Genomic DNA, 22056 nt, shown 5'->3' on the forward strand with positions numbered 1-22056 from the left:
CTATAATATTACATTAAAAAAATAAGGATTAAAATAAAATGTAGCTTTGTTGAGAAATTATGGAACATAAATTTTGATTTTAAGGATAACTTTATTTCCATAATCATAATGTTATTAAAAGCAATAACATTTATAAATAATAAATAAATAAATAAATAAATAAATAAATAATAAAGCACTTTGTGTGGACTTGCTATCAATAAGGAATGGATAACAGAAGGGATGGATTTACATCCATTGTAATTTATTTTTCTGAAAAAGTAAAGAGTAACATATTGCCGCATTGTCACATTATATAACTATATTCAGTTCTACTGTATGAAAAATGTCATGCATTTGAAATGAACTCAGCTACTTTGATGAGAATCCCAGTTCTTATCCTCAGAGATGAACTTCAGAATGTAATGTCTTACTAAGTTGGTAGCTGAACACAACGATTGATCGGAGAAAGTTGAACTTGTAATTATTTGCAGATAGCTTATGCGAAAAAATATATAATTATATATGTGCACACATATATCTATTATCTCTGGAATTTTTATTATTAAGATATTTAAGTATCAATCCAAATTTTTCTCTGGAATAAGTGTCTTTTTTAGATTCTTAGGATTGACCCTGTTTAAAGGAAAAGTGTTAATTGAGATGGGAAAATTGTGAACTTACCAAAAAAGGTAGTGGCAAAATGACAGAGGTGAATAAAATTACAGCTGATGATTTACATGTGAAGATAAACTCATTGAAAAATATAAATTGCTTATATGTAGAAAAATAATTTGAGATTATTTGTTGTTTTGAATGGTGTATTGTCTCAGAAGCAACAAGAAGATATAGAGAAAAAGAATTAATATTTAAATTGAGAGTTAAAAGTTATCAGTTCCAATCCTATTCTCATACTAACTACACTGGTAAATTGAGACAGATTGTCTAATTTTGAGTCTGTTAAAATGAGGACATTGTCCTTAAAAACTGCTCATATTTATTTTAACTTTTGTTTTATTTAATACCTGTTATTTATCTAATCTAGTTTAGAGAAATTTTATATAAAAGTTAATGGAAACTTTTTTCTAATGAGTTCTCCCTATTTTCAGACTCTGAAGAATCATTAAATATTTATGAATTTTAATACCTATTATTTATTTTGTTTTTTTTTTCTGAGTATGTATTATAATTGACCATTTATCTCAAAAGAGATAAGGAAGTTGAAACTTTTTTCTTTTTCCACATATCAACATTAATTGCTAACTAAAGGTGAAATAGCAAGTGAGTATCCTAACTAGTATTAAAATTCATTAGACCTAAAGGAAACAAAATTCTTTAGACCTACAGGAACATAAACCGATGAACCAAATGGCATAGGTGAATTCTTCTCTTATGCATCTCCTAAAACTCTCTTTCCTCTTTCCTTTTTTGAATATTAATTTAGAAGTAATAGTTTTAGGACTGGGAAGCTTAGTAACTTGATAGTGTCACTTGTAAGGATATACCTAAAAATTTAAGTCATCTTATTTATTTCTAATTTGTTTCTCTAGTTTATTTTCTAATTGTGAATGTATTGAAAGCAAAAATGTGACAGAAATAGGATATCACCCACTATGTTCTCTCCTGAAACAAAAAATACTTCCTGGAAAAATACTAAAAACTATTATTGATTTTTTTACTTAAATTGCAGTGTTCTTTAAACTAAATTTGGCAACTGTGTAATTACCTTTCTCTCTAGGGAGATAGGTAATGAAGACAATAGTCAATAGGAAGTTAAATGGTCATTTTCAGCTTTTAAGCCTCTATTATTGCCCAGTTGCATTCAGTATAGACAGAATGCTACGTACACAGCTTCTTTATAGCAAGAATGTTGAAAACATCATGTTTTTGTCTTAGCAGAAATTTCTAGACCTTTTAGAATTTTTACGTTTGGACAAGATACCAGATTGGATCACTTTTCCAGGTTTAGGTCTCATATATCCAAAATTACCTGATACTTTGTGGACCTTAACATACTTTGCTAAAGACTCACAGACATGTTCACTTAGTAAATATCCGTTTGGTAGATAGATGTTTATTAAATGCCATGGTTATTGAGGATTAAATATGCACTAGGCACTGGAAGCGCAGAGCCTAATTAGGCGTAAGTTTTTTTTTTTTTTAAAGATTTATTTATTTATTTATGATAGTCACAGAGAGAGAGAGAGAGAGAGAGAGAGAGAGAGAGAGAGGCAGAGACACAGGCAGAGGGAGAAGCAGGCTCCATGCACCCGGAGCCCGATGTGGGATTAGATCCTGGGTCTCCAGGATCGCGCCCTGGGCCAAAGGCAGGCGCCAAACCGCTGCGCCACCCAGGGATCCCCTGTTTTTTTTACCATTTAGTAAAAGAAAAAACTATGATCTACCGAGTGCAGGATGGCATGTTCTTACAATAATAAATGCTTAGTGGGAGTACATAGGACAGAGGGCTTAATTTTAAGGAGGGGGAGCGGGGAGTGGTAAGATTGAGGTCATGAGGAACTTCATAGTGGAATTATGAACTGAGTCTTGAAAGAAGATTAAAGGTAGACAGAGAGAGACACAGAAGGTAAAAGATTTGCAGGTGTGTGTATGACAATGACAACCAGTGCAAGAATTACAAATGGTTGGGTGGCTCAGGTCTTGATCTCAGGGTCCTGGGATTGAGCCCCACGAGGGGCTCTCTGCTCAGTGAGGAGTTGGCCCCTCTCCTCTGCTCAAGCTCTCTCTTTCTCTCTCTGAAATAAATAAATAAAATCTTTAAAAAAAAAAAGAATTACAAATGGAAATATAGGTAATTCAATTTTTCTAGTACTCAACTCAGGGTGTTGGGTGGGGGCTGATGGGAGACTCCAGACTAAAAATAAGACTGCCAAAGTGAACAAACAAGGACTAGATCATGGTCTGATGGGGAGGGGAGTTGGCACCTTATATTCATTATTAGCAATCTGGAACCACTGAGGTGTTTTAAGGTAAAAATTGATGTGATCAATTTTTTTTTATAGAGGTCATTTGGCAGCAGGATGTGGAAGTATATGTGCCAATCTTCCTAGCTCTGTTCACAAACTCAACCTGACATGTCCTTTTCTCAAACTTTGCAACTCACATCCATTCTCTCCTTTTTTTTTTCTTTTTAAAGATTTTATGTATTCATTCATTAGAGACATACACAGAGAGAGAGAGAGAGAGAGGCAGAGACACAGGCAGAGGGAGAAGCAGGCCCCACACAGGGAGCCCAATGCGAGACTCGATCCCAGGACTCCAGGATCATGCCCAGGGCGGAAGGCAGGCGCTGAACTGCTGAGCCACCTGGGGATCCCCATTCTCTAACTCTTAATTAAGATACCAACTCCCCCGTCAAACCCTCTTCAATTAACTTCTAGCTTTACTACCACCACCACCAGAACCACTGCCACCATCATAGTCATCATCATCATCATCATCATCATCACGTCTTTCTTAATCTGAACACCTATTCTTCCCATTAGTACCAAAATTAATGCAAATATACTACCTTCAGTTTTTACTGTTAAAAATCTCAAAATATTCCATAGTACTCTGAACAAAGAAATGCTTAATTAACGTTATTGAAAAATTAAATGGTTATTCCTTAGGAATTTAAATTTTTTATTCAAATTAAGAGACATTAAGTTTGTTCTTGAAGCTTACTTTTAAAAGTCTAGATTTCACTAAGAATGGTATGAAACATTTCCGTAGTCAAAATTTCTGCTCTCTTTATTAAAGGAGGCCCAGTTTTCAGTATTACTGGTCTGTTGAGATAATGAACATTTTCCATGCATGTGTAAAGGATAATATTGGTTTGCTCATTCTTCATCTGAAAAGAAATTGTAATGTGGAACAGAAGTTGAGTAAGAAGGCATTTATCTAAAGCACATGGTACAAAATGCATAATATGATATTCTTTGATATGAATTAGCAAATTAAGGGTAAAGACATTTTATTTGGTAGTCACAGTTCTAGTATTCCAAAGTTAAGAAGATAATTATTTAAATATTTACTCTTTCTTTGTTCAAATGGCATAGGATAGATATATGTGGTTATAAGAGAATGATTCTTTCCCCCATAAGATGGAGAAGATTTAAAGGACACATTTGAGAAAACTTTCCTAGAGTAAATTAGAGCCAATAATAATAGAAAATGAGAAGATAGAGGTGATAAAGGTTAGCATAGGGAGAAGGAAGTTTCACAACAGGATTCTCAGAATGATTTTCCCTAAATTATCAGTGTTCATATTTTTATAGTCACATTTTAGATTCATCCAAACAAATCATTAAACACCTATTTTATTACTTTTGGTTTTCAGGGTGAAGATGGTTTTCCAGGATTCAAAGGTGATATGGGTCTTAAAGGTGATAGGGTAAGTAAGAAGAAAATTCATATCAGAGCATACATTTGTGTGTGTCTGTGCATGTGTGTACGTGTGTGTGTATATTCTTATATTTAAATATAGCAAGAACAGGTTAAATAAAGATGTTTGTATTATCTGACACTTTGCTGACTTTGGTTTTTATAAGAAGATTAAACATGTTACTTTTTGTGGATAAGATAGTATTCCAGATATTATATTAAATTTACATGTTTTCTATAGCCTATGTTTGTGTGTGTGCATGTGTGTATAAATTTGAGTAATATTTTTTATAGATATTTTCTAAATTGATCAAATTCCTTAAAAGAAGTAGTTTTATAGTTTTCTTCTAAATTTTGTAGTGAGCTATGCTGCTTGGAAACCATATATTTGCAACTTTCTTGTACTTCCATTATTAGTGACCTTGAATTTTTGAGCGTAAAAGTGGTTCACTTTTTTCTGGTAATGAACGTTTAGAAAATAAACAAAAATATGAATTACCTAAAGTCAACTAAACTAAATGTTTCATTGGGAAGATTTATTTTATATCTAACATAATAATACCTAATATATCTATCTAATTAAAGAAGCATACTGCAGAATATTTTTGTTTCCCTAAAAAGTACATAATGCCTGTTTCCAGAATGTGTGCAGTAACTTACACATTTCAGTCCCTAATATTATAAAGGTGAAACCAAGTCTAAAATGGAGACATTTTTCTTGTGTTCCAAACAGTGATTTCCAAAATTGCTATTGTCAGAGAGGAAAATTACTTTTTCCTGCTAACCTGCTAGATTCTTAGGCTGGAGCCCTGTAAAATTAGATTGACAAAAGAAAGATTAACAAGAGAAAAACAAACAAGTTTTTTTAGCTTGTGCCTCACGTTTACACCTGGGAGCACTCCGTGATAATTAACTTAAAGGGGTGGTTAGAATTTGGGCTTATATGGCATTTTAAAAAGGAAAAATAAATTTTTAGAGACATGACAACAAAAAGGATTGAATTTCTATGGCTGCAAATTGTGGGAAGGTAGATATATGGCAAAGTGATTGCAGACAAAGGCTAGTTAATAAAGTTTGTTATCTCTATTCCTCTGCTGTCTGCTTTTGGCTCCAGACTAAGCAAATCTGTATCCTGCATTTTTTTTTTTTTTTTTTTGTAACCTGCTTTTAGCAACTTCCTTTGCATTTACTTTTCAAGTGCCTTCAGCTCAAAATAATCCTCACTCCCAAGTGGCATATTTTGGGGTTGATTATTCTGCCACCCTACACTATCTAACCTTGATCCTCATTTTTTTCTTTCTTTATACAACACAGATGTGTTAAAATTACTTTAATATGAAACATGGTAACCTCAGGCTTCTGTAGGTTTTCAAATGTCAGACTATATTCAGTTGTTCATTTCCTAATGGAAAGATTGATGAAGTCAAATGTTTTCCAACCTCTTTGTCCTAAATAAAGCATGAGGTAACAAGTGAGGAGTTGGAGAATATGACTTTTTATAGACCATAATCTGTTATTCAATCTCCAATATACTTTAAATTAAAAGAATGTTGCTACTCTGTGTTTCAGGGAGAAGTTGGTCAAGTAGGTCCAAGAGGAGAAGATGGCCCTGAAGGACCCAAAGGTCGAGCAGGTCCTACTGGAGACCCTGGTCCTTCTGGTCAAGCAGGAGAAAAGGTCAGTGAACAAATTTAAATTCACAGGTGCTCTCGCAGAGGATATTTCATTGTCATTTAAAAATACTTATAGTCATCCATGTCAGAAATCTAGAGGATTCACTACATTTCAAGCATACCCATATACTGTCACGGGTACAACCATGAGATGGGTACATACATCCTCTTTCACTCTCCCTTGTTGCCTATCCCCTCTATTCTCTTTGACCCTGCAGGGTCAGCAGCTCTTCAGGCTTTTGCACATTAGAAGTTAAGAATTTGTATGTGATTAACAAAAGATCAAAGATTCAATGAAAGATGGTCTACTTATTGTTTTGGGAGAAGTGGAGTCATCTTTGCTCCTCAAGTCAAAATGTACACTTTCTATTTTTCCATATAAACATGCATGTTTGCAGAACAAGTGTTTTTAAAAAAATACCATTGTCCAAACCCAACTTCAAGAGATTTTAATGTTAGTCTGGGGCTAACCCAAGCATTGCTATGTTTTAAAACAACCCCCAGGTAATTCTAATACTTTTTGGTTTCAGGGCCATTGTGCTATATGTAGTATGTAAAAAAATATTTTTAACCATTACATTTACATGTACTATTATACAGCATTGAAATCATGCCTTCATAGAGTATTTAGTGATGTGGCAAACAGCTTATAAATGTAACTATGAAGTTAAGAAAGAACTAGAAATATCTGTGACAAGTATTATACTATTATGTACACTAAAGGAAAATATAAATAATAATTATTTCTTGGTAGTATAATTCAGGTGATTTCCTTCCTTTTAATATGTATGTTCACTTTCCGAATTTTCTATATTGAACATGCTGTAATTCTATAAAATATGGAATTCCAAGCTACTTAAGAAAATTTTAATTTCCCTTCTTGCCATCCTGTCTCAGAAGAAAAATATATGAGGATTATATAGGCACTGTGACTAGATAAATAAGAAAACATTTCCTTATGTCAGGAATCCTGATGGAGTGGTTCTACAGTTTCACCCTCCCAGTTGCCAATTGGGAAATGATGAATATGTCATCGTGTTCAGGCAGGGGAAAGAAAGAATGGGAGAGAATCAGGGCTTTCTAGGCTGAATGACCCTTCGACTTCAAGTACTCCCTTACCAGTGGTTTTAGACTATTCTGGACCTTCCTCTCATCCTTACTCCACTTTACTCTGTGTAAATGATTCTGCCATTTCTTCAGAGGCATCAAGACTTTACCCCACAGTTCTTCATTTTCAATATTTTATTGGTATTTTCCCTTTACTGAAGTTGCCTATCACCATATTGAAAATGCAAACAAATTTTCTGTCTAGAATTTGAAATGACTCTAAAGTGAATGAAAGTTTATATTATAATACAGTAATTAACATAGAACACAAAGGCTTTGTGATCATAATTAGAGCATTTCATTAACCTTGAAATCAGTGGCATAAAACAGATATGATAACTTAATGCATCTAAAGGGACATCATTATAAGCATGTTTCTCAGGGCTGGTTTGCATATTTTCCATCTGAAGACTGCTTACCTATGCAGCGTTGATCTTGAATCAGACAACTCTTTAGTTCAATCTCTAATAACAAGGTCATGAACTATATTCCTATATTCTTGCCTTGATTCATCTAGTAAAATGTTTATTGTTTATAAAGTTACTGCTCATCCTTTATTGTTGCATGTAGTAATTTGGATTTGTTTTTGTTTCTATTCTTATTTTGTTTAAATGTACATGGGGAATAATGATACTATGTGCTTCCTAATGTTTAAGAGTTTGGCAAATAATATATATGAAGTGTGCTTTATAAAATCTTAAGGAAAATAAGTCTTAGTAAAATTCCACAAACATATTTTATTCAATTCACTCAATTTAATTTAATGTTCTCTCTCCCTGTATTTTTAAATTAATGCTTTTTTGCTCAGGGGGCAATTTTGGTAGTATAACATTTTGAATCTCTTGGTATTGTTACAGAACTTTGGACTTTGCTGTAATTTACCATTTGTTTTAGCACTTTATTATTTTTAAGATTTTATTTATTTATTCATACAAGATGCAGAGAGAGAGAGGCAGAGACACACAGGCAGAGGGAGAAGCAGGCTCCCTGCAGGGAGCCTGATGCGGGACTCACTCAATCCCGGATTCCGGGATCACACTCTGAGCTTAGGCAGATACTCAACCACTGAGCCACCTAGGCGTCCCTATTTTAGCACTTTTAGATTGAGAGGTAATCTCATTGCGCTGGAACAAAATTGTGGCTCATTTAAGTCCCCACTTGCAGGAATTAACACTCCACAAAAGTCACTGTTATTTAGTTATAGTTCTCAACATTTGATACATCTATTAACCCAGATTTATCCAGATGTTTGAATAAAAGAAAAAAACTTTGCTCAAAAATTAGGTCAGAATTTCTTGGATGGTTATTTAAACTATTTAGTGAGAAACAAATAACTCATGATTGCTTGCTTTATGTTTACAATGAGAAATGAAATAATTTTTAAAAAAGATGATTCACTTAGTTGGAATGATAAAATCTAAATGTAGTTCTAACTACATCAACTAACTTTAAATAGTTTTAATGCTGAAAAAGCTTAGGCAGTTTATTAATGCTTCAGAGTTCAGAAAGGGTCTTAGAATTCTCTTTAGCTCAGAGTTCTGTGTCCTCAAAGAAGGCGCTGTTACTTAGACAAAGTTAGCAAACATTATAGAATTAGAAATATGTCCAAAGCAATATTTTTCCTATTTAAATGAGGAAATATATTGTAAATAAAGTGTGGTGAAAACTTGCAACTCTTCCTTTTAAGTATTCAGATATGTGGTCCTAACTTTCAGAAAACTAAACTCATTGTTTAAACTTAATTCAATTTAGAATTTTTATTTATTATTATTATTTTTTTAACTGTAGGGGAAACTTGGTGTTCCAGGATTACCAGGATACCCAGGAAGACAAGGACCAAAGGTAAAACAGTTAGCTTGATTTTTATAGCTTATCAACATTTTGAAGAAATTAATCACACATAATTACATTTCAGTTTGTAACATAGAGATGATAAATCCTTAAAATATAATTTCACAAGGGAAAGGCATGGAGCTCATGGGAGCCCAGTGTGCATGGAGCTCAGAGAGCCTAGGTGATTATGGATTGGAGTATTTTATCAGATGAGGTCGTGAAAGGAAGGCATAGACAGCTACTTCCTTGTCATTGGAATAAGGACTATTCCAGGGTGACATCGTAGTATATCTAGAAGTTATAATGAGGATGATAGGTGATGGAGAATAGCTTTCAATTTCATTTCTGGTACCCTAAGGGTTGGAATTTCTATTTGCTGCTTAAAAAAAAAAAGAATTACAATACATCTTTCATCATCTTTATTTTCCCTCATTTCCACAGTATTTTGTTTCCTAGGGCTACTGTAACAAATCTCCACAGACTTGGTGACTTAAAACAATGGAAATTTATTCTCTTACAGTTCTTGAGATCAAAAGCCTAAAATCAAGGTGTCAGCAGAGCCTCCAGTCCCCTCAAAAGCTCTGAGAGAGAGTCTGTCCTTGCCTCTTCTAGCTTCTGGTAGTCCAGGGAAGTCCTTTAGTTTGTGTCTGCTTAACTGCAATCTCTGCTGCCTTCTCCACATGACCATTTTTTTTTTCTATATCTTCTCTTCCGTCTCTTATAAAGACACTTGTCTTTGCTCTTAGGAATCACCTGGGTAATCCAGGATGTTTCATTTCAAGACTCTTCACTTAATTTGCACCTACAAAGACCTCTTTTTCCAAATAAGGCAACATTTCATGTTACAGAGACTTGACTATTGGATATATTGATTTGGGGCCACTATTCAATCCACTATAGAACTTGAATTCCATTTTTAACTATTTAAAATATATATTTTAAAATGGATGATTTTTAAAATATATTTTTACTTTGGTGTACTACTTTTCCTCAAGCTAATCATAAAACTTTGTCAAGGCTGCACTTCATGTGTTGCCTAGTTAAGTAAAGTGGTTTACAAAATTAATATATGCATTTTGTTATTACTATTAAAATGGGTATATGTCTATAAGACTACCTAGATTATCTATCTATCTATCTATCTATCTATCTATCTATCTATCTATCATCTATCTATCTCTGTTTGATCCATTTAGGCTTGTCAAGTATCAGACACAAGGAAAAATCCTGTTTATATAATAATTCCCAAACATACATTTGTTAATAAGTTTTACTCATTGGGAAAGCCAAAGTCTTTCCCAAATCATTGGGAGGCCAAAATCTTTCCTTTTGACACATGTGAACTACATGCACTTGTGTTTGCTCATTGTCATGTGATGACATTAGGCATACCACATGGTTTTGCCTTATAATTTTCCATTGAGTCTCTAGAAAATACACATTTCCTTGTATAATAGGAGGTAAACATAATGCTGTAAGCCCCTTCTAGAATGAGATCCATTTCATTTGTGATTTAAGAATAATATGAGCATCTTTTAAAGGTTTCTAGCTACATTTAGAACACTGATTAATAAGTTTTACCTTTTAAATATTGTCCCTAATATACTGCCCTATCTCCTAGCTAAGTTCCTTTCAAATATCAAGCATTTTCAAAAGTATTATGAGTAAAAGAGGACATTCACTGTATAACCCACAACTTTAAGGTATCTTTAGATCACTTGCAGAGTTCTTGATCTAATTACAAAGTTGAATTGCAATTGTGGTGTTTTGATTTAAAAACATAAAACTGTCATATTACTTGAATGAACACAATATTCTTTTATTTGACATTCTTATTTTCTTCTGTTTTTTCCTGAGACAATACTCTGTTCAATATTCTTTGAGTTATTTTTGTTAACAAAACACACCAGAATGACTAGAGAGAAATGTTTTTTAACCTTTAACCAAAATGTCTGAAACTTTGTTTTTTTATTACTTTTCTTCATAATAATTTTTTGTATGATCAAAAATGATTTATGTTTCTTGATTCTAAAATGAAAAAAAAAAGGCTCATTAAAGATCAAAAATAGCTTCACTTTTTTTTCCTATGTGGGAGCCAATGAATTTTGAATAGATTTAAATCTATACTTAAAGTGAAATTTGGCTGCTAATCTCTTCTAAGATGTTTAAGGACTATAATTAGACAATATAATTTATTTATTATCTTTCTAGCAATATAAATCACAATGGTTATTTGCAAGTCACACCACTATAAGTACTATACAATGATAGCTACTTCAAAAAGTAAAATGCATTTTAATGTAGAATTCTTTATATTTAAAACAGCATTCAAATAAATTTGAAAGTTTCACCATTAGTGAGCCAATCTCACCATTAACCTTTGACTTTTGGGCATTTCGTTTACTGTTTGTTCTTTCCATTTAAAGCATTATAATGCCTTTTCATGGTAATTCTATATATTGGTGATAACCCCGTATGTGAGAGAAGAGGAAGATTATGTCCATATATTATAAATGGTTTAGTTGGTGGATTGGGCATTTTTGTTATTTTTCCATAAGTTTCTTAGAGCAGAAACTATTGAAGAAAATGAATTTATGAGAAATAAAATTGATGCATAGAGCAATTTGTTTGAATGGAGTCTCTATAAATATGATTAGTTGTCTATTCTTCTCAAGACAGAAAAGAATATTTGTTCTCAAATAAAATCTGATAGAGTAGATTATTTCCATATTGGATTATACTCACTTGTCAAATTCCTAGAGTAGTCACATAGTAATGCTCTACCAGATTTAACAATCTGATTCTCTGGAGAGAAAGAGCAATGGCTTTGAAAGCCCTTCAAAAATGTAATTTGCAGACATTATTCCCCCATTATGTGAATATTGCATGACCTAACCATTGTCCTCAGGTGAATCCCATAGTAATCTCTATAGATACGAACTAAACTATATTGGGAAATGAGTCATAAGAAAAAGATTAGCAGTGCATACTATGGGTTATTGTTTTGACTATCATAAGGCTTCACATATGATTTTCCTGACTTGTGGAGGAAATATAAATTGATATCTGTTGAATATAGCACCTGGAGAAATTGTTAAAAATGCAGATTCCTGGATCCTACTGCCAGAGATATAAATCCTAATAAGACGGAATCACTCTGGATTATTCTGATACAGAGGGGCCACATATCACTTAGAAAAATATTACTTTAGGGATAATCCAATCCAAGTGAATGGGTAAAAAAATGCAAGGAATGTATGAAGTTAAAGAAGGCTTTGTTATATCTCCATTAACATAGGGGAAGTGTATCAAATCTGAATGTCTACTACTCTGCTAGATATTTTACACATTATTGGATTTAATTTATATAGTGGTCTGAATAGGAAAAGTGAGTATTTGGAAGCCCTCCCACACTTTCCAGAGTCTCATAGTTAGCAAGTTGAGGAGAAAGGAACTGAACCTTAATCTCTTCTATTCATGACACGATGATGAGGCAAACCAATGACAGTGATGTTCGAAGGAATCTCTGAGCAGCTGAAAATCTGGACGTATTCAAAAAGTGAAGTGGGGAAATTATTTTCCATCTGCAAAGTGTGGCGGTTTGTAGATGAAATGACATGATGCTTTTACTGTTCTTGTTGCATCTCTAAATAACCAATATTCATTGTAATCTATTATTATCATTTGTATACCCTGGCTTCTTTTATTCTAACCTCCCACACATTCAAAATGCCTATAAAATTTGGGTGAGTGCCCTCATTTTGCAGAAGAAAAGGCTATGCTCAAAGAGGATAAGTTATGTACCCAACTTACTTAGGTGAGTGTATGATAAAACATAAGTCTTGAATTTATGACTTTGGAATTCCAAAAAAAAGGATATGAATGCTAGACTTTCTGACTCCCAGCTAGATCTAACCTCATTCAAGCGTCAAACAGAAAAGGTGGAGGAAGATTTTTAGTCTTTATGATTTTATTTAGTTCTATTTAGTTCTAACAGTATATAAAAATAAACTAAAAAGTGATAAACATACAAATGTAGTAATGTTAATTCTGGAAAACTGTTTTATGAAATTCCTATTTTAATACTTAATTATTTGTGCTCATGGAACATAGGATTTTTCTTTCAGGTTGAGGCAAGTATGTAGAATTGTAAGTCAAAATTATTTTATATAAAATGTCCTTTAGTTGCAATTTTTCTAATATGAGAAATGATGACATTTGCTTAATTATTTTAAAGTTAAAAACTGAAATATGTTTTATCAATTAATGCTTTCAATGCTTCCAGGATTTCAGATGTCACTGTAAGTTCATTTTCAATTACACAAATAGATTGTATGGTATTTTAAAATTATATTTCTGATTTAAATATTACCAGTTTGTGAGACTCAGTGTGTTCCAAAAGGCTTACAGCTCGTGGCTAAAAATGTTAGTTACCGTACTCATTGTTTATTATTTTTATTTTTTTGTAGGGTTCCACTGGATTTCCTGGGTTTCCAGGTGCCAATGGAGAGAAAGGTGCACGGGTATGGTATATAAACATATTGCCTTGGACTATCTACTATGAATGTTCTCGAATGAGTACCTGTCTCTCAGCACCAGACTCACAATTCACTGTGATGCGCTGCATACTGAAACTGTTTGAACTGTCTTTGGCAGGGTGTAGCTGGCAAACCAGGCCCTCGGGGTCAGCGTGGTCCAACGGTGGGTGCCTTAATTTAAAATAATGATTTTTATGTTTTGTTTTGTATTTAATTTTCCAAGATCGTTTTCTTCAAAGCTAAAAACCTATTCTGTGCTTTTGTATGGGCTTGGCACTAGATTAGTTTCATCTTTCTCTCTCACTTGCAGGGTCCTCGAGGTTCAAGAGGTGCGAGAGGTCCAACCGGGAAACCTGGCCCAAAGGTATTATAAGTTGTTTCATTTGAGTTTGCTCTAAGTTCTTCTTGAAGATGACAAATGCTAGGAGAAGGAATCAAAACTGATTTTTCTTTTTCTTTTTTTTTTTTTTCTGTTTTTCTTTCTTTCTTTTTGTTGTTGTTGTTGTTGCTAGGGTACTTCGGGCGGTGACGGTCCTCCTGGCCCTCCTGGAGAAAGAGTGAGTATGCTTCAGTAATGAAATATAAAATAAATATGAATGTTTTACAAGTGTTTAAATTTCTGGGAAAAGGTGCGTGTGTCTGCAAATACATGCACACAGTATTTTGCAATATCTAGCCAGAATTTAAAAATTCATATTTTTTAAAATTTGCTTCTTAAAAAAAAAGCGTCATCAGTTATGTGCTACTAATTTTGTTATAGAAATGAGAGAAATATTGTGCATAATTGCCCTATGATGTCACTCTTAAACTCAAGCCAAAATATATATATTTTAATATCCGTGTAACAGCTAGGCCGTCTCCTTCATTCCCCTTGCTTTCCCTATCGATATTCATTTTGTCCATGGAGCTGGAAGCAGTATTATGTTGGTAAAATGCAAGCTCCCAGTAGCCATTAAGTCACAATCGATATACATTCAAATCAAGATAAAACATCTATTCCAGTAAATAGAAAAACTATTTAGTAAATTGATTTTCAACTGATATAAAATAAAGCTAAATATACATGAGTAAGCATGCCCTTTATTTGTTTTCTTTTGGCAAAATACAGCACTTTTGTAGCAAGAGTTTTTGAAAGCTATCTTCTTGAAAGAATTTTAAATATTAATTCTGTACTACTGTTAAAGAAGTTAAACTCACTTCTTAATATTCTATAACAATGTTTAGTATATGCAGTCATAGTAATTTATTTTTGTATATAATTGTTTGACATTTACAGTAGGTGTTTCACCAAAAGAGAAACAGAAACATCTGTGATGTTTATACAAAACACCCCAAAAAACTGAGGATAAGTAATTTTGGGAGGGAAACAAAGTTTCTATTTGTGATAGAAATGTCAGTACATAAGATGTGAGAAAAGAACACTTAATTACAGTTATTAAGGCTTTGATTCATCCTTAATTAAATTAAACTTTTATTGATGAACTAGTCCCAAATTGAGTCCATTCTGTACATTCCGAGTGCACTAATAATATATACATTTGAAAAATTTTATGGTCAAAATTGTCTTAATGCGATGCAGTTTAATTAATATGGCTAATTCATTAAATGGAGTAGAACCATTTCATAAATTATAGCAAAACCAGGAGTTTTGTCTTTAAAGCACAAACTGTTCTCTTTTTCATATTTTGCTTGAGCATTCCAAAATATCATGATTAACCATATGTATTTACAACTTTGGAACATAACACTGTAGCCCTACAGTATGATTACTTTGTAATTATAAAAGTACTTTGACAATAAAAAAAGTATATTTTGGGGACCCCTGGGTGGCTCAGCACTTGAGCGTCTTCCTCTGGCTCAGGGTGTGATCCCGGGGTTCCTGGGTCCAGTCCCACATCAGGCTCCCTGTGAAGAGCCGGCTTCTCGCTCTGCCCGTGTCTCTGCCCCTCTCTCTCTCATAAATAAATAAATAAAATCTTTAAAAAAAACAAAAAAACCTCCACCATATATTTGTTTATAAGTGTACATAGTATTGCATGTACATATTATAAACATGCCTTGATATATTATATATATATATATAGGATTATATATTTACTCATTAAGATATTCTGCAACTTAAATATAATTCCTCATACTCATGATTTGCAGATCACAGATATCTGTTATTAAAGACTTAGTTCATAGCTTTTAGTTGGGTCTAAGATTATTAGATTTAACAAAAACAAAACAAAATGAAATAAAAACAAACAAAAGGACTAAGACACCCAATAAAGTTAGAATTTTTACATATACAACAGAATAGTTTGTGATGTAAGCATGTCCCTTGCAATATTTGGGACATATTAAAACTATTCATTATTTATCTAAAATTCAAATTTCACTGACACTGGGTATTATATCTGTCAACCCTGGTTGGGTTCCAGCACCATCATTACACTGAGTATGTATTTTCCACTTCACTTGGAGACTATTTTAATAAATACAGACAGGACATGTCCATGCTCTTTGTGGAATTTTATAAAGACCCACCTTTTCTTTGTGTTCTCTAGAAAAGTGATGTTTTGATGATGCTATCTGTAAAGATACTTAAATTCAAAATCAAATTTTATCTGAAAAGGAGCCAAAATTTGGAAAGCAAAGAAATGATATTTTGAGAAATTAGAAAAATTAAGTTTGCTACATAACCTAAAAAAATACCATTTTAAAAATTTTGTGTTTAAAATAAAACTTTGAAGCACCTGGGACTTTCAGTTGGTTGGGTGTCCAACATTCAGTTTGAGAAGCAGGCTTTTCACAGGGAGCCTGATGTGGGACTGGACCCAGGAACCCCGGGATCATGCCCTGAGCCAGAGGAAGACGCTCAAGTGCTGAGCCACCCAGGTGTCCTTACAAATAAACATATTGTTAAAGAAGTCCTAAAGAAGTCCATTAAAATGGACAAAAATAGGTATTTCCAGGGGTGCCTGGGTAGCTCAGTCAATTAAGCATCTGCCTTTGGCTCAGGTCATGATCCCAGGGTCCTAGAATGGAGCCTATGTAGGGCTCCCTGCTCAGCAAGAAGCCTGTTTCTCCATCTTCTTTCTGCTCATGCTCTGTCTCTCTCTCTCTCTCTCTCTCTCAAATAAATAAATAAAATATTTAAAAATAAAATATAAATAAAACTTTTATAATTTTTAGGTTATTATGATAGATATTGAAAATGATAGTTTCATTCTATAAGAGTACCAAAATTTGTGAGTCTCAAGAGTTGCCCAGGGGTTTTGGTAACTGTATTATCTATTTATTTAGTGACATATCTTACTTTGATGTTTCTTTTTTGGTTTTAAGATGAGATGCTGGTAATAGCGATAAGTTGTGATGATCTCTGAACTAGTATTGATTTAAAAATGATAATGACATTTCCCTTGAAAAGGCTAAACTGATAAACTGAGGAGAGTAAACTCTATTAAAGACTAATTTCAGTAAACTTTATTTTTTATTTAAGTTTAAATATATCCTATTCTAGTTGAGTTACTTAAGAAATCTTATTTCTTATCTTCCATTTTACATATGTTTATTCTAGAAATGTAATTATTATGTTCTGGGAACATAAAGGATTAACTTTACCAATTATTTTGCTATCAGTATAATGTCTACTTTCTGTATTTTAAAGATATGTAAATATGAGTGTTGCATAATATAGTTAATTAAGCATCAAGTTAAGAACAATATTATAAATGTATATTTGGGTTGAATGTTAATGAGAATGATTATATAATAAAGTGTTTTCATCTTGTCTACAAAATAAGTTACTATATGAGTAAAATGAGATATTGATATCTTCAAATATAAATTTTAAATATAGAAATTAAAGGTCTTTCTAAATTAGCCACTTATTTTTTCTTTTAGTTTTGTATGACTGGAACCAGAACATTTATAGAATCAATTTTAAAAAGGCTTTGGGCGGAAGGCTATGGAATTGTAATAGTCTTCTTTAGGAATGTTTCTAACCAATGTTGAAAGTCCAGCATCTGTGGAACTTCTTTTTTTTTTTTTTTTTTTTAATATTTTTTATTTATTTATGGTAGTCACAGAGAGAGAGAGAGAGGCAGAGACACAGGCAGAGGGAGAAGCAGGCTCCATGCACTGGGAGCCCGACGTGGGATTCGATCCCGGGTCTCCAGGATCGCGCCCTGGGCCAAAGGCAGGCGCCAAACCGCTGCGCCACCCAGGGATCCCCGGAACTTCTTGATACATCTATGTTCCATTCACTTTTAATATGAATTCTAAATATTTATGATCTTGATTTAAGATCATTGATGTGGGGGTACTTGGGTGGCTCAGGAGTTGAGCATCAACTGCCTTTGGCTCAGAGCATGATCCCACGGTCCTAGGATAGAGTTCTGCATCGAGTTCCCCACAGGGTACCTGATTCTGCCTCTGCCTATGTCTCCCACTTTCTTTCTGTGTCTCTCATGAGTAAATAACATCTTTAAAAGAAAAAAAAAAAAGATCATTGATGTGGTGTGTGGTTTTGAGTACTGAATAATGTGAAAAATCATGCATTTGGCTTTTAGATTATCTTGTTTCATTGCCATAATGAAGAAGCTGTATGCCAAGCTTTGGTTCATCTGTAGAAATAAACTATAAGGTACAAAAATGTATTTTTCAAAACATATTCTTAAATTTCTCCACCACTTTTTCTTTACAGGGCCCTCAAGGACCTCAGGGTCCAGTTGGATTCCCTGGACCCAAAGGCCCTCCTGTAAGTGCCATAGTTTATCTTTCTTCACTGGACAGTATTCTCAAATTTTTGAGAGTTATAGTTCATATTTTAAATAATTTTTAGATACAAGTATTGATGAAAGTTCTAATAAAAACAAAATTACAATGAATAATGTCAAAGAATGTACATTTTTCAGTTTGTTCAAACTATTCAGTTTCAGTTTATTGAGTGTCTCTGATGTAATTCAAATATATCTTAGTAAATACCCTTTCAAAATATATCACAGACAGAAACAACATGCATGAGTGTTATTCTCTCAAATGCTCCTCTACTGCAATGAATATTATTGATGGCATTAAAAATTGTTACTGATTCTTAAATATTTGTTGTATCAGAATTTCTCTTTTGTCTCCCATCACCTAATGTATCCTTCAAAATATCACTTCCTAAACATTCTCTAGCATTGACTTTACTTACATATCATTATAATTGTTTATTTGCATTTGTTATTTTTGTGTCTATAATGCATTCTTTTAAAACCCTTCCTGACCTAGACCCCTTTTCAAAAATTTGCTTAGATATCCAAATATCTTCATAAAGTTAATTGAAATCCTTTATTCTCATACTTAAATATTCATGGAACATAGGATATGCTTACTGCTCACTCGATTGTTCTCTGTTTCTTTTCTTAGCAATCTACTCAGTTTGTTTATGAGAACTAGAATCAACCTACCCACTGTTTTACTCCACTCTAGCTCCTATAAACAAAAAAAAAACAAACAAAAAACAAAAACCACACAGAGACCAGATAGCTTATAAACAACAGAAGTTTATTTCTCACAGTTCTGGAGGCTGGAAGTCCTAGATGAGGGTGCCAGTATGGTCAGGTGAGACCCCTCTTTCCAGTACCAGACTTTTTATTGTATCGTCACATGGCAGAGGGGTCTAGGGAGCTCTCTGAAGCCTCTTTCATGTTGTTGATCTCATTCATGAAGGTTCTGCCTTCATGACTAAAGTACCTCTCAAACGCCCAACTTACTAATAATATCTCCTCTGAGGGTTAGGATTTCAACATACAAAATTTCAACGTATGATTTAGGGTTTCAACATGAATTTCAGGCCATAGCACCCGTGTGTCTAAGAAAGGTGTTCTCAGAGTTTGGTCCTTGGATCAGAGCATCAGCAACTTGGGGTTTGTTCGACTTATGCCACCTCACTCAGCTAATCAGAACTCCAACAGAGGGGCCTAGCCTGTGTTTAGCAAATTCTCCAGATAGTTCGATGCATGCTAAAGTTTGTGAGCCACTCTTTTAGTCTATGCTAGATAATGCTATGCAAACTTAAATGTGCATGCAAATTGTGTTGGTACCTTGTAAAAAATGTGAATTTGATTTAGTAGCTCTGGAGTGAGTCTTGAGTCTTGACATTACTGACAAGGGTCCAGATGATGCCAATGTGACTGCAGCATGGGCCATATTTTAAACAACAAAGCAAAAAATATTTTGCCTGAAAATAAAACCAACAGAGTTTAAATATGATCTACTCAGCAGGAAACTAAATATAGTTAAAACTATCAGCCAATAATTTGAGAACCAAATGTTTTTTCATGTAATAATATAACTAATTTATAACTAAATTTTTTATTGGATTTGAATAACCCTCAATTTCACTGATAACTTTCAAATGTGACTTTAGCTCATGTCCTTAGAAAATGAATTATTTGTCATGAAATACTAACTTACAGTAAATGTTAAATGTTGAAGCAATCTGTTTTGGTAACAATTTTTAGGCACCATTTAAAATATTATTCTGATACAGTTTTGATTTATTACTGCAAACATAACAAAAAAGGGTTGTTATCTATATTCTATTATTATAAAAGGATTAATGCAAGTAGTTAGTATTAAAAATAAGATAACATCAGTACTACCTGCATATAATGTTGTTTACTCACTATCTCCGTTTCCTTCCAAATATAATATTGTCAGGCAAAATTTCACATGTAGGAAAGTAAAAACACAGTTCCCAAAATGATTGTATATGTAAGACTTTTTTTTCATAAGTATTTTGAAGCAATATGCAAAGATCATTGTTTAGCAACATAAAATCCAGTAATATGTATAACTTCTGCATTATCATACCATTTATATTTGTACATATTGTACATATTGCTAAGAATTGTTTCCTTCATGTAATGTAATTTTATTGTCAAAGAAACCAATTGGACCCATTTTTCCTCAGACTTTTTCAGTCCATTCTCTCATGTATCTTTCAACAAGTTTTAAGCCATTAATCATGCATGCATTTTGTCTCTAAGAAGTATTAGAAGTATAATAAATGCCTACACTTGAGAAGCATGCAGTCTAGTTGGAGAGACATGACACTGTTAAGGAACATTGCTTTCACTGCTAAACAAAATGATTTTTATACTCTGTTTCTCTGACGAGTGAAACATTAAAGCATGAAATAAAAGTACCTATTATTTCTCTGGTATGCAGTTTTATAATATTTAGGACAGAAATGCCTTCATCTCTTTGTTATGGAAGGAAGAAATTCGGGTAGAGGGATAGAGTCAAGCTCTTTTCTCTACAAATTAATTGGTTCATCTTCATTGTAACCAGAAAATGTTTATGTGTTTGTGTGTGTATGTATATGGTTTTATATATAGATTCACACAGATGCACATACACACATGTATTATGTATTGAGTGCTTGGAATGTTCATGTTTAGAGTCTGTTAATCTCATGCCAATGTCAGCATATAGTTACCCCATGTAAGAAAAATTTTAATGTGTGGTGACTAAGATATATGATACAACTATTATGAGATACATTCTATTTATAGAAGAGGAGAAATCAAAATTCAGTTCCAAAGGGAAGTGAAAAAATACCCTTAACGTTTATTTTTAAGTGTCTTTTCACAGATTGTCTTGCTGTATATGCACACCCTCCTTTAGATAAATTTAGATAAATCCACTGCCTTTCAACAACATGAAAGGGGCAGTCTACTTTGACCAGTAAATTTATTATTTTAAAATTATTGCCATGAAATTATTTGGTAATTAATTTGCTTTATTTTATTGGATAGTGTGGAACCATTATAATTATTTAGGATTAATCGCTCAATACTTGAAATACTTAAATAAGAAAAATGATGATGCTATGAATTCTTTATGTAGTCTTGTAACACTGTTCCCTCAGGATATGTAGGAAAGTCATTAAAAATCATGTTGCATTCATACCAAGGTGACGTCATTTTGATCTAAGATCCCAGTTTTAAAGGGTTATAATATTTTCCAATGGAAGTATAACCTACGCTTCTCAAATCAGCAAATATAATGACATTTTGAAGTTTATATTTACAGATTTGTTAGAAAATATGTAAATGGTTTATGCTGATGGAAAAACACATCATTTGAGAGGCATTTTAGTATGGTAGGGGAAAAAAGTCTGATTCATATTTACTAGCCTTTAACTGTCACTGTGTGTTTTTAGTTAAAACTTTTACTACTATCCCCACCTGACAGTACATTTATTCTTGTATGTGTCAAACTAGTAATAAACTACAGAATTTGTTTTCATTTACTGTTTTGATTTACTGAACTTAATGGAGTCTACTAGCAATCAACTTTTTATTTCTGTGTTTCACTATTAAACTGATGGCAGAGCTAACTCTTACATCACTGTACACCTAGTGCCTAGCACATAAATACGTAATATATGGTTTTGAAAGAAGAAGTGGTTAAATTATGGCCACAAATGTTTTGGGGCCTTGGTTACAAACATTCCAGTTTTGGTCTTTTCAGAGGATGACACTAGAATCACTCAGATG

The 22056-nt window shown here is 33.0% G+C and overlaps 1 protein-coding gene across 8 annotated transcripts in view; it reads left to right on the forward strand.

Annotated features, from left to right (window-relative positions):
* Positions 1 to 22056, forward strand: part of COL11A1 (collagen type XI alpha 1 chain) — a 197347-nt gene that overhangs the window by 97936 nt on the left and 77355 nt on the right. For all 8 annotated transcript variants that reach the window (XM_025417466.3, XM_049111614.1, XM_049111616.1 and 5 more), the window contains 8 exons: positions 4322 to 4375; positions 5935 to 6042; positions 8934 to 8987; positions 13448 to 13501; positions 13635 to 13679; positions 13827 to 13880; positions 14029 to 14073; positions 18210 to 18263. In XM_025417466.3, coding sequence (XP_025273251.3) covers positions 4322 to 4375; positions 5935 to 6042; positions 8934 to 8987; positions 13448 to 13501; positions 13635 to 13679; positions 13827 to 13880; positions 14029 to 14073; positions 18210 to 18263 — 468 coding nt within the window. The remainder of the gene's footprint in view (positions 1 to 4321; positions 4376 to 5934; positions 6043 to 8933; positions 8988 to 13447; positions 13502 to 13634; positions 13680 to 13826; positions 13881 to 14028; positions 14074 to 18209; positions 18264 to 22056) is intronic.

Source organism: Canis lupus, chromosome 6 (genome assembly GCF_003254725.2).
Source record: "Canis lupus dingo isolate Sandy chromosome 6, ASM325472v2, whole genome shotgun sequence".
NCBI lineage: Eukaryota > Metazoa > Chordata > Mammalia > Carnivora > Canidae > Canis > Canis lupus.